Source organism: Blennius ocellaris (assembly GCF_963422515.1).
Source record: "Blennius ocellaris genome assembly, chromosome: 21".
NCBI classification, from domain to species: domain Eukaryota; kingdom Metazoa; phylum Chordata; class Actinopteri; order Blenniiformes; family Blenniidae; genus Blennius; species Blennius ocellaris.
The window spans coordinates 13,788,276-13,806,390 of NC_137670.1; the positions used below are offsets into that span (position 1 = coordinate 13,788,276).

The window sequence follows — 18,115 nt, forward strand, 5'->3', positions numbered from 1 at the left end:
TTACCCTCGCAAACTATGTTGACGTTAACTATCAATACTTCTCCAAGTGGCCAGTACAATAATTTTAAAGCCTTAAATGACAATGTTAAGACGTTTACATTCAAGTGGGGGAAAAAATAAAATAAAATTGATGTGTCTGCCAAATGGCCTCTTGGATTAACTGCATACCATCTAATTACACAACATCTAGAAACTTCCTCTGGTCCCACAGCTAAAATAAGACTGCATGGGCATTGGGCCTCACTGGGGTTGTCTCCACTGATGAAGGTCCTACAGGCTTTTGTGGCACGAGTTTGTTTTGTCCTTACAATTTTGGTTATAACACATTATTCTTTGAGGCTTCCACCATGAAAGAAAAAGCAGTTTGGACATCACTAAATGCGAGTCTGTCAGTCAGAGAGGACCGTGAGGATTTTAGGTCCAAGCTTTGCTTTGGTTGGAATTCATCACCGGGACGAGGTCTGCCAGAGAAATTGTAACATACAAAACAACCCGTGTCACAAACCGACCCAGCCATGTATTCTGGGAGAAAGATTGTTTCAGTGGGTTTGGACGAACAATTCAACCGCCCCACTCCACACAGAGGGATGAAACACATCTCTGTGGTCATGGTCAAGTTTCTGCCACAACATGTTTAGTTCAAATAGTAATATATTTGTCGAGGTCTCTTTTGTTTCGATGTCACAATCAGTATCTGAAACAGCTATGACTATTCCTTGAAGTGTTTTCCTTATGGAATAGCAATGGTGCCACACATACAACAAAAACAGCAAAAAGCAAAAGTGTTAAGCGGAACAGCCTGAGCCAGTTTTTTCAGTCGTACTGTTTTTAATTCAAAGAACTATTTAAATCATTTCTGCCTTGCTTTATGTAACATAAACTGGTAAATTAACAGAAATTACACATATCTTTGATCATAATGAAACTGATATTGTTTCAAATTTTACGATTACTTTGCAAAATCTCATAAAATTGTAGTGATGCATTAAGCATGTGATAACAGTTGCAAATATCTTTGTCTCTCTCAACATAATCTGAATCACTGATATTTGCCATTTCATGCACAGACAGCATTTATAGTATAAATGTTTGCTGTTTATTTAAAACGCAAATGGGCAGATACGTGTAAATGTGCTACACCAATAGTTCTAACAATATAACAACAACAATAATAATAATGATAATAAAAACATAAGATTTGTTGTACTTCTTTAAATCTATATCAATGAGATGTAAATCTCACACACAATTTGTATATGACAAAAGAAGCCATAGAGAAAAAAATCATACCTGTGATGACAAGAAAAAAAAAAAAAAGAGTATTTTCAACACTTGTTTGTACTGTACTTGTCAAAATTGTGTTTCACATATTTCGACATGCCCTTCACAGCAGGCACCACCAAACCAAGTAAGGCATGGGTAGTGTCTGTCCTTTTGCCTTCCAGCCTTGGGGACAGAAATATATAAAATAAAACATATATTCTATTTTTGTGTTTGTACAAAAGCAGTCAGTCAAGGTTAGACACTTTTTTTGCTTAGAAAGGGGGACCAATGTGCGGTTGAAGTACTCTGACAGAAGCTCCTGATGCCTACAAACGCCTCGCCTCACAACCTTCTAACTTCCTCAAAAGAAGTGGTCGTGTTCGCCCGTTGTGATAAAGGGGGTCTTTTATGCCATCAACAACATGGCAACAATGTACAGCCTCTGTTTCGTTGCGCCATCCTGGGGGGGCTGTTAGGATGAGAAACAGACAAACAGAGGCACAGTAAATGATTGATAGGTTTGAAGAAAATATTAAGGGGAAAAAAAAGAAGTGAAAATTCAGTATTTGTAAATATTTCAAGCTCTTACACCGTGCCAAAAAGAGATGTGAGGAGTATCAACAAGGGCAGCAAAAACTATACTAACCCATATATTCTGATGTAAACACAACCTCGACAAATGGCTTAGTTTACTTTGATTAGTTGTTTGAAGGAGGTACTTTTAATAATAATAAAAAAAATTTTACATTTACATCTAAATTCCATCTGATATATTGTGACATTAATTCAACAGTCATTTCCCCTTTTTTAAATCATCTAAGTTGAGATAATATAAAGCTACTTATAGCTAATGTCATTCGTTTTTTAAAACCGTTTTATGACGATATGCCTCTGTGTGATTTTGACCAGTGAAAAACGGTGAGAATCTGTTGACAGCTATAATCAAAATAGAGCTGAGTGAACGGAGGGCGTGGGCCGTGAAGGGGGAATGGCGAGGAGTCACTGTAACCTGGCAAGTAAAGCGCCCCTTGTGGAAATCACCAATGGACCTTGTGTTCTGGCACACTGCTCAAGATGGAGCAGTTGACTGAAATGAGTGACTGCTTTACAAACCTGAAGAAAAAAAAAAAAGACAGTTTCCCTCTTGACACAATAACTGCCATCCAGTGATGCAGAGGCATCCCTCAAAATTCCAGGAATCTGTTGCATAGTGTGTCCAGAAGTATCCACAATGGCTTGCTGGGAGGGAACAGGAGTCAAAGAAGAGACAATGTGATAGGTTCTAATTGCTTCAAAATGTCCTGAAGAAGGCCCCCTATTATCTATTTAAATCGGCTGATAATGGGAGGCGAGGAGGAGGAGATGGAGAAAAGGGGTGGGTGGGGGGGTGGGGGTATGGTGGGGCCTAGGCAGAGGGTGAAAGCTATCCTCTGCGCTGCTGTCGCCTCATTATTTTCCGTCTTGACGGACGCCCGCGCTCAACCCCTGGATGAATGGCCCTGTGCTGAATAAGTTATCGCCAGACACACAAAGGGAAGAGTGCGCTCCACAAACAACACAGCACTACTGCAAAGCATGAATCTCTTTTTCTCTCCTTCTCAGTCTTTTCACTACCCCCCCCCCCCCCCAACCCCTCCTCCCCAAACCCACCACCCTTCCCCCTGCTCCCTCTAGACGAAAGGCAGGGCCTGCCACAGACTGAGATCTCACCTGTAATTTCTACAGAAGCTCACAGTAGGTGGGGGAAAAACATAAGGGATATAATAAAATGAAAGGGAGGAAGGATACAGGCTTCCATGTTTGCTGAAAAGATATATATATATATATGCCGCCATTCCTCCATTTTGTTTCATCTGTCCTTTTTGTTTGTGCAGCTCCTCAATAAAGACGGGGACCTCCTTTGGACAGCATCTGAAGACATCTGAGAGGATGCATTTTGTTCTTAAGACGGCCCCCAGCATGATCATCGAAAATGTTTGGGTTTCATCTGATGTTTATTTTGTTTCTCTTTCTGCTGTTTAGACTACTGGGGCATCAGATCAAGATCACCTCAACACGGCGCTCCCGGGAGAGGGAACGGGCGAGAGTGTTCCCGATCGCCGCTTAATGGGAGCGAGCGAGCAACGGCAACGGGAAACGGTCCATTCCCAAGTGATTACGGTGATGACGTTCTCCCCAGCAGCCAATTCCTCTCCCCACTGCTATCACTCAAAAGTAGAAGTGGAACTTTTGGACAGGAGCGGCTCTTTCCCCTCTGACGGGGAAATCAGAGGGTGCCGTGGCCCGACAGGCGCTCGACGGCAGATCAAACGGGGCGGGTACCCTTGGAGTGACACCTGGAGCCACTTCAAGGGATGAGAGCGCCACTGATCTCCAGTCATCTCGTCAGAACGACAGTCTGTCAGGGTTAAAGGAGGGGTGTGGGGGGGTGGGGGGGAGAGGCTCTCTCAGCCTGGATGGTACTAGCAGGGGTCGAGCGAAGCTTCACCTCAATGTCGTGGCACGCTGACCCCCGAGCATTTGGAGAAGCGGTGGTTGTGGTTTTTTTGTTTTGTTGGTAACCCAAAGATCAACACTGATGCCAAGTTGTACAGATGACTGACATGAAACAGCTTCAGTGAAGCACGACCAAAGTTTGTTCCGTCTTGATTACAAACGTCACCCACGCTGAAGTGATTCGGAGACCCGACACGATTTACCATATGCAAAGCCGGCTGTCTCCAACTCTTCTTTTCTCCTTTAACATGAGCTCATTTTAAAAAAAGAACAGACAAGAAAGAAATGCTTCATCCATCACATGTGGAATAACTATATTCCAACTATGTCCTGACCTATCAAAACACAGAAGCCCACTGTGGGCTGGATAATAGCAAGAGGGAGATACGTAGGGAGGAAAAAGGGAGCTTTGGCAGCCAGTTAAGCGAGTCAATCCTCAACAGACAAATGCATCCCTTATATAAAACAACGGCACGTCTTTGCCCTTGTCAACAACCCCTTCCTCTACAGCCCAGGCTTGTGTGTATCTTTTTCTTTCTGCAAAAAACGTCCCATCAGCACTCTCTAATAGGCGAGGTGTAGGAAGAGAGGGGAAGACGGAGAAAAAGCCGGGGAGAGAGAGAGGGAGAGAGAGAGAGGTGGCAGTGGTGCTTGTTTGGCTCAGGAGCAGTGAGTAATGAGGCTGAGGCTCACCCTGTCACCGTCCCAGCAGCAGCCTGTAGCCACAGACACACAGACGCAGGCACAGTGGAATAAAAAAAAAAAAAAAAAAAAAGTATCACCTATCTCAAAACAAGACACTTATCTAACATTCAAACACCTAAGTAGTGAAATAACTTGACGTTATGAAGGGAAATTAATATCGACACACTCTTGTCTCACAGAAAGACTCTCGTTCTAAAGGCAATCGAGTGCTATGCTATATTCTGCTATCTTTAAACACCCGGCATGGTTTGAAAGCTCATAACTTTCACTCACAAATCTGATGTCTCCATCTCTCAATGACTGACTGTGGACGATATGGCATCGCGTCTGCAGATAGTGTAAAGTGAGGGTAAACGTACTGATACGCCCCATTAAGTCTAAACCCATGGAATTCAGAAAGAAACGGCGACAGCAGATATCTATGCCCTCCTGCACACACTGTGCTGGGTGATTTACTTTTTTTCCGCACAGACACTTCGGGCTATGCGGTTACATAAAGTATAAATCTGCCTTAAGAAATCTTTGCTTTCCTTGCTGAAGAAGAAGGTAGGGGCACTGGTACTGAAATAGCCCACAAAGCACAGCAAGAGCTTTGTACTAATGCCGGTCGTGCCTTTTGACTTCTGCTTCCATCAATAAGGCCCTACCACCATTTATCAGATGAGTTGCCGCAGTGTGCCGACCGTCGTCCTCTGAACACATCGAATGGCAGCTGCGCTCACCTTCATATGAACAAATATCTCGGGGTTTCCATGGGGGCCACGTACGATTCATGCTTTTGGCACTTTGCTCTTTTGCCAGAATAAAAAAAACAAAAACAGACTGGACATTCAAAGAAATATACAGAATGACTCCCTGGAGTGCGCGGAGGAAGGCCAGGGATAGGACTGACCCAGTGGGACGCGTAAATGCGGGGTGAACGCGGGGTTGAGTGGGATGGTAATGATGCCAGGCTGAACAAATTGCAAAGCAAAGGGAATGCGTTTAAACGTGGTACATGGAATTATCGTGGCAGCAACATAGCGAAGAGATCAGAGAGAGCATGATCCGCTGGGAGAGATCTGCCACTCTCGGGACCAAAAAAAAAAAAAAAAACATTGGTTATGGTTACTATGATGAGTTTAGCCGTAATACAAAGTTAAGTAGAATATGAAATAGGGCAAGCATGTCCTGCACAATAGTTGTGGAATATACGTCAATACTTCAAAATGTCTGCATGATGGTAAATGCATGAAGCGTGTGATGGCATGTATATACGTAGCTGGATCACGGTGGTAGGAAGCCTGGCAATGAGCCACTAGTTTACTGGAGGAGCTCTACTGACCCCCACACCTTCTGATTAAGTTTTCCTCAGGCACAGATAAATAACTAGAAATGATTTTTTATTCTTCTTCACTAAAAAGTAAAAGGGAAGGGTAAAATATCTAACCCCTTTCAGCATCAATTGTACAAATCAGATCTTTTTGTTCAACTTCATAACATGACTTGAAGAAGGTCCCAAGACTCCAATCCCACCACAGCTCACTGGTAAAGTTGAATTCCATTAATTGTGTGACCTATATACCCCCGTAGTTAATATTCCAGACAGATGGATACATGGAGGGACGATTTATTTGCCAATAGCGAAAGAGGGAGGCAAACTTAGAGATATTACAAAATTAAAAGTTCCGCTCTTCAGACAGTCTACTTTGGTCGTGAACTTTGTGTTCCTGGCTCACGCTGTTGTTGATAGTGGTTCATTTGAACAAGGAAACACTACTGAAACTTTCTGTGGAAGAACACAGAGGCAACTTCCATTTGAGCTTTGCTGCTGGCATGGATGAGTTTTGAATATGTTTTTCAATTGAACTGATTAACAATATCCACTTTTCAGGCCATCTTTTGCACGAGCACATTTAGATCTCCTGAATTACCAGCTCTATGTGCAAAGCTTACATTTATCCAAACGTAATTGCCATGTAAAATCAGAGCGGGGAGCTTGTTGAGAGCACGTGCGCCGCAAGATCGGGGTCTCGGCAACAGCACAGCTCTATTAGCCAACCAGCGACTGCATCGTCTTCATCCCAGTTTATAGGCTGATCTCTTAATCAGTGACCAGAGTGCGCGGGAGTCCTCTTCTAAAGACGGAGGCTCTGTCCATCTCGCCTGCCCCGTCGCTACTGCCAGTCTCAGCCATGAATATGGAGCTGTTCTGTGGCTGGGAGCTTGCTTATGTTTTCTGTCTGATATCTAGGCCCCATTCCCATTTCAAAGGGAGGTCCACCCGGGGCCTTGACTTTTTGATCTGCCTGGCGACTGAGTCGACCACCTGCATGTGGGATCAGCTGCCAGTGAGAGCAGACAACCCCTCTGCTTCAAAATATACATCCTCCATCACCCCCCCCCTCCCTCCCTTCACTGCTTCATTGCCCTTCACTGTGCCCCCTCCCTCCGTGAAGCTGCCAGGAGCCCCAGTGGTCCTAACTGGGTCTGGAGCTGCATTCCACTCCCAAATGGTGCGAGCATGGCGAGTGAGGAGCTTGAGATGTTCAGTAGAGCAGCAGGAAGGATGCGGCTTCAGTCAGAAGACCATTTTGTATTCATGAGGAGCCGTTGTGTCCGTGTTCCACTTAATGTACTGAGGCTTTGCTGAATGGTCTGTGGTCTTCCTAATCAAGGGCAGCACTCCAGACCAGGAGCCGTCAGCTCTCCCAACGCTGTTTGCACACACACACACACACACACACACACACTCTCACACAAACTGTGCAGCAACTAAATAGAAATAGATGACAGAAGACAGGGCAGCTATTTGTGAAACTAGTCATAAGCCTATGACACAGCCAATTAACAGCACCTACAGCAGTGTTCAGTACTAATTACCTCGTTGGCAGTGTTGCATTTCACAGCAAGAAATGTCTCCGTTTATTTTACAAACAAAGCGACAGCTATTTGAGACATTTGTGTTTCTGAACGTTTCCAACAATAAGTGATATTCACAGAGTCTTTAAGTTAATTGGTTTTCTTGAACCATGACAGCTAGATTAATGGGTGTATAATTGTTTCTCAGCTGGGGTGACACCCACATGACAACGGAGACAATTCGAGGAGAGGAGCAAGTTTAAAGAGAAACGAGTCCAAAATCTCTTTGAGCCCGCCTGCCTCAACTCGTACCGTCAGATCTATTTGCCTGACATGGAACAAGGCTAAAATGTTGACTTTTCATAATCAACTTAAAACTGATGTATTTATGGAACTGCTCGCTGATACAGCTCGTTGGCCGACGGCGGCATTTCTCTGTGAAACTGGTCTAAATCAACTGTCCAAATCTTTTGGCTGGAGCAGAAACAAAACGTTTGCTTTTAAAATGAGCTAATTGCAGCATTCATACAAGGGGAGTAGAAATATGGTTAAACAAAAGATGGAATATTCATCAATCTGCATGACAATTAGTGTACACCTCTGGTTTGTGTCACAATTACTGTGATCTAAACAGCGCCGGTCTGTGCCCAATGGTGGGTTAGAAAGAGAGTGAAAAGGAAAAAATAAAACATTAAAAGTGTGACACTTTAAAAAAAAAAAAAATGAATTATCAAGGGCAGTATGGTCTAAATGCCCCATTCACATACAGGTACAGGTAGGGAAATAGGCTTCACATGAACTGATCGGAGATGAGCTGCCCCCTCGGAGTGAAAATGTGGATTACGGCCACTGGTGGTGGTCAGTGGCTCAACTAGTACAGCAGGTCATCATCCAATCCAGAAATGGGTGATTGAATTTGTCCATATGTCGCCGCGTCCTTGGACATGTGACTGTGTGGGACTGAAGATTAAGCAGTGCTTTAAATAAAGCCCCACATCCCTTTGCAGTCCAACTGGCTCCTCTTTCACACTTACATGGACCTTTCCCTGGAGGAGACGGTGTCTCTCCTTGTCCCTGTGTTTGCTGACCGGGCTCTTTGAGTAGAAGGCCACTGGAAAAGTCGCCGTGCCCAAAAGCAATGCTTTTTGTCTGAGGTGTAACTCTTGCTATCTCGATTGCCTTTCCGCTCTCCACTTCCTTCACTGTCCTCACCTCGATGCCAACTGATGACATCTCCCTGGAGTCCGTATACCGTAGGGCTTCCACCTCGAATCCTTCAGTGATATTACTGAATGGTAAGAGCAGGATCTTGTCTCATGCGGGGTTACATCACTGACTGCATCGACTACTGGAAACCACGGGACAAACTTATATACTTAAATATATAGGGTATGGAATAATACAATATATGGAAAAATTTGGATTTTTTATTTTTCTAAATGGATGTGGGTAAAGGAGAAATCGTTCAACTATCCCCAACTTACTGTTTACCATCAGCTCTGCGTCACTGATTATGAATGATTTCAATATTGATGTTTCGGGTGTACGACATCACTTTTTCTTCTTTAAATGGTGGAGAAATGAAATTAATACATATCAAGAAGAGCAGTTGCTGTTGCGGTCCTCCCTTCAAGCAGAAAGGTGGGCAGTAGTCGAAAAAGCTTCACAGTCGGGCCCCACTTTAGAAAGCCCTCATAAATCCTGATTTGAGCGGGGCGCTAACCAGAGGAGCTAAAGCACATCAAGAGGGGGGCGAGGAGGGGGAGGAGAAGGAGGGGGGGTGGTGGTGGCAGCATGCCTCTTAAAATGCTACGTCTGATTAAGTCTTCCCATTAGGTGACAGCTGAACTTTAACATTAATATGATAATATTGAAATAAGTGCGTGTTATTTACTTCAGCGCCAGAGGGGGTGAAGGGAAGAGGAGAACAAGGAGGAGGGAATGATGAATGATTTCTGGACAGCTTTGGGTGACATACCAGGCGAGTTGACCCACCCCCCCTCCCCAAACACACACAGACACAACCCTCCCCACTCAAACCTCCTCCTCTCCCCATAATCATACTTGACAAAATGGAGACATATGCAGAAATATTGGTTACAGTCGGCGTCACAGCCCTTCTCAGGCCTTCCCTCTCTAGTAACCGCCGGCCGCCCTGTGAGCCGCCCTCCAAATTGTCTATGGGCACTGAAGCATCTATTTCAATTGGCACTTCCTTCCTGCCCTGGGATTTTACATTTAGTCTGTGTCATTTACATATTACTCTTAATCAAAATCCACAGCGGGCGACAAGGAGGAGGGGAAAAAAAAAAAAAAAGTGGAAGCAAGAAACAAAACCGTGGCGTCACGGTTCACGGGTAAGCACACAGGCACTTTATGAAATGGAGATGTGACAAGACATTACGGGGTGTGTGTGTGTGTGTGTGTGTGTGTGTGTGTGTGTGTGTGTGTGTGTGTGTGTGTGTGTGTGCGTGTGTGTTAAAGGCGGGTGCATAAGATAATACAAGGCCTATTGAAATATTTGCGTTTGAATGCTTGTGTTTGTGTGATTGTTGGGGGGGGGGGGCTGCATTGTGCCTGAACCGGCAAGGCAAAGACAAAGACGGCAAGTTGGATATGAGCTGTAAGTGCATTTTCTGGAAAACAAAGGCAAAGAGAAGAAAAGAATGGAGACGCGTACAGTGTGGACGTGTCGTCTTTTTCCTACAAGACGCCATAGTGGACTCCGCGTTCCGCAGTCTATTCAGTCGGCACACAAACACTGCAGTATATTGAGAGAGGCACTTTATGGTGCTTTCTTAGTTTGTAGTACATGTATGTGTATGTATAACAGTTAGAACGTTGCAAAGCGCAAGTCTTAAGAGCCCGCAAAGAGATTTAGTGGCATCTTTTGGTGGGGCAAGTTACGTAACGTCATGAAAAGTTCTCAACTATAACGTCCACATTGAAGCGTTCGTCTTCTTTCCCCATTCATCCAGAATCACAACACTGTTAAAGCAGTCAAAGAGGTGCATAGACAGTGTCCCTACCTGCCTCTTACCTTCTCAGCATGCCGGTAAGGATGCGAGAACTCTTGCCCAGGTTGGCGTCTGTTTCTCTCAGCTGGAGGGGGGGGTTGAAAAAAAGACACAATTGAGATTTCGTATAGATCAAACAACTACTAAACACAGTCTATGAGCAAACTAAAAAAGCATTAATGCGCATGCATACTGGAAACTACCTATCTGAATATATATATATATATATATATATATATATATATAGCACAATAATGACCAACACAGTGTATAAATGTGAGGAAGAAATGTAATTTCCATGTTATATTCCAAGGTCAGTGACAAACATATAAGCAGGTACAATATATGTATTTCTTTTTTTTATGTGCTTCTTCTATGTAAGGATTGACCACAGATTTGTGTTATTGATAAAATGTTAGATTTTTTTCCCCCGACTAATACATAGGCCCCCTTGAGACAAACAACAAGCTTTTTGAAAAGATTCAGATAAAACATACAATCAGTGTAGTAATACAGTACAACACCGTCCAGGAGAACAATAAAAAACAACATATTGTGCACAAGACTCTGCTATAGCAACCCGTCCACCTATCACCTCAATAAGGGGTGAGTTGGCCCTATTTGTTATTGTTACAATCAACCATATCAACAGTGTGTACTGTACACAAATTGTGAGGAGAAAAAAAAAAAAGATGCAATGTCGAGAAGAACCAAGACTCCTACAATGTACAACTGTATGGACTCGACAGAAAGTGAAATAAATGTTGTTTTTTGTGTGTGTGTGTGTGGCACTAAAGTGAGTTCATAGTTCTTTTATTAGCTGAAAAATGATCTCAGTCAGACAGGTCTTTGAGTTCAAAGGTGCATCTACTGATTTCTTTACAGGTTTTTGTACGTTTCAGAGAGAATATTAAGATGTGTGCAACAACGAGATATTATAAGCATGAGCGCTGTACAAATGAATGCATTTGCTTCTGCAATGGTGTTAAAGGCAGTGCCTTCCTGTGCTTAGGGGTAACCTGTTTAATGTTCCATCAATGGATACCGTCTGGTAAATAATGTTGGCGTAGTCTAGATTTGGTCACAGCAAATGCTTTGCTGATTTGCAGTGTAAAACTGTTTATGGAGTAACAAAGAATCCCTATGAACACTTAAAAGAAACTCCAAGCCATTTAAAAGTGCTCATCTTGTCAAGGGGTAAAGAAAAAAGAAAAAAAAAAGACACTTCTGGTATTTTCCTCCAAAGCCACAATGCTGAATCAGAAATCCTTTGACTGGAAGCTTTTACCTGTCTCCAGACTCATCACTACTAAGACTCCTTCGAAAAAAGTTGCTGATTTAACAAATCACAAACAGATCCACTGCACACCAAATCGATGTTCGCTTCGTACCGTTTCATCCCCAAAATCTATAATAAATCAGCACCACAGCGAGTGGCTGCAGTTGGCAGAAAAAATCTCGGCAACTGTGAAGAACTAGTCAATGGCGTTGAGGAGGACGTGTCACCGGGACGGCAGCCCGTCTTGCTGCAGAGCACACAGAGCGGGAAGAGTGAGCGCCGCCTTTACTTTCGACATACCCAGCGAGCATGACAAGTCCTTGAAGGCACCCTTGAAATAATGATCATGGCTATTGAGAACTAATTGCTTTGGATATTTCTTTTCTTTCCTAACCTCTATTTTCTCTCATTTCTGTCGCTGCCTTCTTTTTGCCTCCAAGGGGGTCACTGCGATGTGTTTTTTTTATTTTATTCCAATTTCGTATCACACATGAGGACCTTCACAGGGAGAGGGAACTGGCAGAGATGTTGCCAACGAGATTCGAGTCTGAAAAGTGGGGGAGCGAGAAATTGCTGACACTGCACTGAGTGAGCTGCCACCGTCGTCTACCTGTAGTGGTATTCCTGCAGGAGGATGGCAGGGAAGAGTCATCTTTATCTTTCTCTGAAATAATAACCGCTTTCCTAATGAAGTCTCTCTCGCTCAGTATGATGTCATCAGCGTATTATATTATGTCCTTTTTGGTTTTTAATTCCTCACTTTCACATCTTTTCCTTCAAAGATGGTCTTTCCTCCACAATGACCGCGGCGGCACTCGTCTTCGTCTTGGATCTGGCTCGTCTCGCGGCCGTCCTCTCTTCCCGCCCCTCCTTCACTGCTACTTTCTTCCTCTTCTTCCATCTTTCTTTCCTCCCCTCTGGCAGTCCGGGCTGGTGCCGGCGCAGGCTGCCAGAGCCAAGGATAAATGTGATACAGGGTAGGAGGTGGGGGACCTGGGGTTTGGACCCTCTGGCAAAGACAACAAGTCCAGCAGTTGCCTGATGTCTGCCTCTGCCCACAGATCTGTCCCCCAGACACTTCATACTTTCTCCCAAAATACATCTCTCTCTGAATCATTCCTTCTTTTCTGCCGTGCCCTTCCTCTTTCCACAACCTCCCAGCAAATCCTATGCCTTTCTGCTTAACCTGAAATGGAAACCAAGTCAAATTTTAGTGCAGTGGAGTGTCTAAATTCAGCTGTGGTTGCTCACACGGATTAAAGTAAAGGGCCGTGTTTGTCATAACTTGTTTTTTCCATGTCCAGCCGAAAAACAATCTCCAAAGACACATGCAGGCCTTTCCAGGATTGAAATATGCATGTGTTATGATTCAATTCAATTGAAACAAATTGGGGGGGGGGGAGTTAACACCTGACCTTCGATCCAGGGCTGGGCATTTTGGGAAAATTTCAGCATTAACCATGAAAAGAGCAAAATTGTAATTTCAGATAAACATGTTTTTTTCAAATCAAATGTTTTTGAAAATGAAGGCGATATAATAATATGTTGGAAGAAGAACATAATCTGTACACATATTGATTAATGAGCTTTTTTAATGAGACATTTCAACAGGTCAATTCATGATTACATATATTTAAAATATTGATTCGCAGATGTGAAACACCAGCCTGTTAACTACTGTCGCTACAGCGGAGTTGGGCGAAATCATATTTAATTCTGTTTGCCTTTCATGCAAGCAATATTGCTTTAATTGTTTATGTTTTGTTTTGGGTTTTTTTAACTCTGTATTGAATTCAACTTATATTTCATTTTAACATTTGTGTACATGTGGCGGTGAAGGTGGGGGGCTCGGCACAGAAGACTCATGGGAAGAAGGGAGGGAGACAGCCAGTCAGAAAGAAAGAGAGAGAGCAGGTAGTCTCAGTAGACACTATGGGCCGTTTTGAAAGGAGATGTTTGATTTCCTTTGAAATCGCCGGCACGAGGCGCGCTGCCATGTTGTGATCTTTAAGCATTCTGCGTTGAGAGGGCCAAGAGGGCTGGGCCCCCTTCCGGTGTTTGGTCTTTTCCGTCTCTGCCTACCTGTCTCTTTGGCCAAACTACATGTTAGGAGGGGCAACGCTCAGCCTTGTGTGGGGGGGGGGGCACTCTCAGAGGGAAAGTGAGAGCGTGAAACCGGAGGAAAGTGCCGAGATGTAAAAGAGGGTGGGTGAGGAAGGACGGTACGTGGAAAAAAAATATGTTTCTCCTTTCAAGTCAGAGGAAGGAACGAAGCCCTTGAAGCCGGAAACAAGTAAGCAGATTATACTTAACATTTGGCTTCTAATTAAGAGCAACGCATTCACATTTAACAGTGTGTATCAGTATGGCCCACGAGCTCACCTGTCTGTAAAGCTCTGCCCACACAAGTGCAAGTATGTCCAGCGGCGTGTGTGTGTGTGTGTGTGTGTGTGTGTGTGTGAGCCATATCTGTGAGTGTTTACATGACAAACCAAGCGGCACGTGGTAAATGTTGACAGTGCTGCTTACCAGCTGCAGCAGCTCAAGGTTTCACCGACACTTGTTAGAATGGATGCGTGAGCATTTTTTGCAGGTGTGCAGGTGTGTGTGTGTGTGAGTGTGAGTGTGAGTGTGAGTGTGAGTGTGAGTGTGAGTGTGAGTGTGAGTGTGAGTGTGTGTGTGTGTGTGTGTGTGTGTGTGTGTGTGTGTGTGTGTGTGTGTGTGTGTGTGTGTGTGTGTGTGTGTGTGTGTGTGTGTGTGTGCTCACCCTCTCCCTGGCTCTCTGGATCTTCTCACGGTCGGTGTGCAGGTTGGAGAGAATCTCCTGTCCCACTTGCTCTGCAACAGAAGAGGACATGGCATAAGGGGTGTGTTACAAACAAATGATAAAAAAATGATCGTGTTCATTTTGTTGGAATGTCTGCCGAAAAATGAATAAGTTCCCAGTGATATTCACGCCCAGTGAGACAAATCAGACCACAAAGACGTAAATCATCAAAAATGCCTGTCCCAAGTAGAAACAATGTGATCTCTCTCAGCATGGACCCTGCTGTAATCTTTAAATAGAAACAGCACGCATGTGTGTGATATTGTGTACACAGAGAAATGGCTGTCTGGAGGGATGTCAAGCAGGCAGACAACGGAATATTTTAGTTTAGTGGGGAAGTGTTAAAGCTTCCAAAGCTGAAACAAATAGACGTCAAGTCCTCAACGACAACACCCCCCCCCACACACACACACACACACACCGAGCCTGCCAGTGGGGTCCACTCAGTCAATGCAATATTCATTAATCCATTTCTTTTCTTTTTTTAAATGCTTCTCTTCAGTTTTAGATGTAAACACATTAACGCACAGTTAAAAAAAAAAAGAAAAAAAATACCAAACAAGGCACCTGACAAGCTTGTCAGTGGTCACTGTCATATTCCTGTCCCTTGGGTTGGGAATTAAAACAAAAGAAAGGAAATGTGGGAAAAAAAATAAATAAAAAAAACCAAAACAAATAAGTTGCTCCCTCCGCCGCCGCCAAAAAACCCACTGCTGCCATCAATGTAACCATACTGCTACAGCATTAGCGTTTAAAAAATGAGGGAGGCGGAGGATGAATCAGGGAAAAAGGAAAAAAAAAAAAAAAGTGAAGAATCTTTGCTTGATCAAAGAAAGGCTTTCAAGCGCACCAAACAAATCCGGAATAAACAACACAGTTGCTGACTGTATTACACTACACAGGTGCCGCACACCAAAGGGCCCACGTGCTGAGCGCCTGTTTTAGGGGGGGGGGGGGGCAGCGCGAAAATGGGCTACATCTGCAGCTAAACAAGAGAAGAGAGAGAGGGAAATAGAGAGAAAGATATAGCGACGGAGAATGGGGATCAGGGAGAAGTGGAGGGAAGAAAAAAAAGAAAAAGAAAAGAGAGAGCACTGTCAAACGAACGACGTTCGTCTCGCATCCTTTTTTACCCCCCCCCCCCCCCCCCCCGCACTGTAACTGACTCAAACGCGTCTCTTCCTGCCTTCATTAATTTCTAATCTGTGACGAGACAGATGAAGGATACCCAGATTAACAGTGCAGTCAGACAGTCACATGTGACAAATAGGGCAGATTAAAAGACTGAGCGCAGGTATTAATAACCAGAAGAATACGAGCCCTCCCCAGTCCCGATTGGGGAGGAACAAGGAATAAACAGGAAAGGGAGTTGAAGCGGGAAGCTTTTGTTAAAGACACAAATAAGCACATCTATCCATCTATGTCAGGACTGTGTCTTTTTCTGTAATAAATGAGTGTGACAAGCACTGCAACAGCTCTACTGTGTTTTTTTTTTTTGATGGCAAGTGCATTATTGGAAAGCTTTGCGGCTTCTGAAAAGATTGATGGGGTCGTGGATGAAAAGACCTGCGAGGACATTTAATTCCAGCCATTACACTGCACTGGAATCCTGAAGTACTTTTAGTTACGGCTTCAACTGCAGAGCAGTATAAACTTTTTGAAAAAGCAAGAGAAATAACTTCATAAACATCCTTTTCAATGGATACAAAAGAAAGCAACTGTGGATTTGGATTTCTATTGACTTTGGTGATATAAAACCATTTTTTTTTTTTTTGTATCACTCCACAAAGATTCACCACTACATGTATATGTTTTCTATACCAAGTGACTGGACACACTCACCACACCTGAATAGCTGTCCTTGACAAATCTAAGAACTGTGGAAGAAAAATAAGAAAACGTGCATTTCGAGATCATTCAAACAACATCCTTTTTTTTTTTTTTTTTTAAGTCTTGCAAGGCAAAAGCTACAATAAGGGCCATGCTCAAGAGGGAGACCTCTCCAAGTGCTTTACTGAAACAGGACTTGTTTACTTGAGCAGAAACGACATCACAATGCGATTACACAAGCAAGAATCACAACAAGAAAAAAAAACAAACAAACAAAAAAACCAAACCAAAGTGAATAATGAAACAGTCTTTTGAGCCGGCTGACTATAAAGGTTTCATAATCGCTTGTGAAGATAATAAAGAGAGTGGTCTCTCCCCAGGCCGCCAGACATCATTGTCTTTAGCTGAGCCATTAGAGGTGTGTACACAACGTGTCCCGAAGGAGACAATGGGGTCCATTGTCCATCACACGTCTTCCCTTGGAGTAATGACACCTCGGTACATATCTACGTTGGCATTCATCTTAGTTAATCCCGCTGATGAGTGCATTCTGGACGTCTTCATGAGCCACTGGGGAGGGGGGGGAGAAAAAAAAAAAGCTTGTCGGGCAACAAATGGTCCAAGATATTGATTTAAAAACCACAACAGATTATGTGAAAGACTGATGGGATGTTCCTAAAGCAACACACCGCTCCATCTGTGTGGCATATTGGTTTATCGGAACAAGTGTGTAACATAAAACTCCAGCATTGATACCATAACAGCTAATTTGTAAAGCCCAGGATGTTTAAAATAAATGATGTTGATGTTGTTGTGGAAGCTCAATTCCAGAATTCTCACCAATGCCAGAATTCCAGAGATACACCGCAGTGATTAACATACAGTACCGCTTTGCTCACACCATCATTAACTCAAGAGTTTGGAAAAAAAAAGAAATGTGGGAATTACACATTATGACCACTTGCCCAATAAAGAGATAAAGCCTTGCAAATAAAGAATGTATCTCGTCATTGTCAGAAAACAAGAGCTAGACAAGGCTACAGCGCACCGGTCTTTATTTAACATTACATAAGCTCTCAACTCCACATTAGAATGACTCCAATGGCTGGTTAAGATTCCAACATTAAGTTGAGTAAAATATATATTAAAAAAAAAAAAAAAAAATCCATAACTTAACGAGGTGAATTGAAAAAAAAAAAAAGAATATCTCAACAATTAAAGACGTACCGTCGAAAAAGAGGAGACATAATGTGCTGCTAATGCCCCTGACTTGTTGCCCGTTAGTGTTTAAAATATTCCCCTCCTATTTAAACAGCTATTAACAATTAAAATAAGCCAGGCCCAGAGGCCTTGCTCTGACTTTCTTGTTAAAGATCCTCATCCCCCAAAGGTCCATTTAACAAGCCCATTATTCCATTACATTACATTTACATCGGCACCAGAGAGCCTTAGTTTGACTCGTTCTCTTAATGTAATTGTAGAGAAGAATTAGTATAGCAAATGTGAAGGCTGCAATTAGATTGAGAAGAAATCATTTCCGTAGGAATGTTTCCCTTTAAAATCCAAGGACAGGCTATGGACACACCAGACACCAGCTGTATTTCATCCCACTATAATAAAAGTTATTTGTTAACCAGACAAGGAAGAAAAATAACATACAAGGTTATAAAAAAAAAAGGAGAAATGTTGAAGGGCAAAGGAAGCAGACATTTTCTCTGTTTGTTATTTTCATCTGTTTCAATAAATAGGAGGATTTTTATTTCAGGCTGGGAGAAACTTGTAGATGAAATATAAGCGAGAAAACCTAAAAAGGTTGAAGAAAGCCCATACAACATCCCCCCCCCCCCCCTCCTTGCA

At 43.2% G+C, this 18,115-nt stretch overlaps 1 protein-coding gene across 1 annotated transcript in view; it reads right to left on the reverse strand.

The window, feature by feature from the left end:
• The window catches only part of vti1a (vesicle transport through interaction with t-SNAREs 1A), a 113,254-nt gene that overhangs the window by 23,695 nt on the left and 71,444 nt on the right, over positions 1–18,115 (reverse strand). The window contains 2 exon segments of the mRNA XM_080516667.1: positions 10,346–10,407; positions 14,369–14,439. Coding sequence (XP_080372793.1) covers positions 10,346–10,407; positions 14,369–14,439 — 133 coding nt within the window.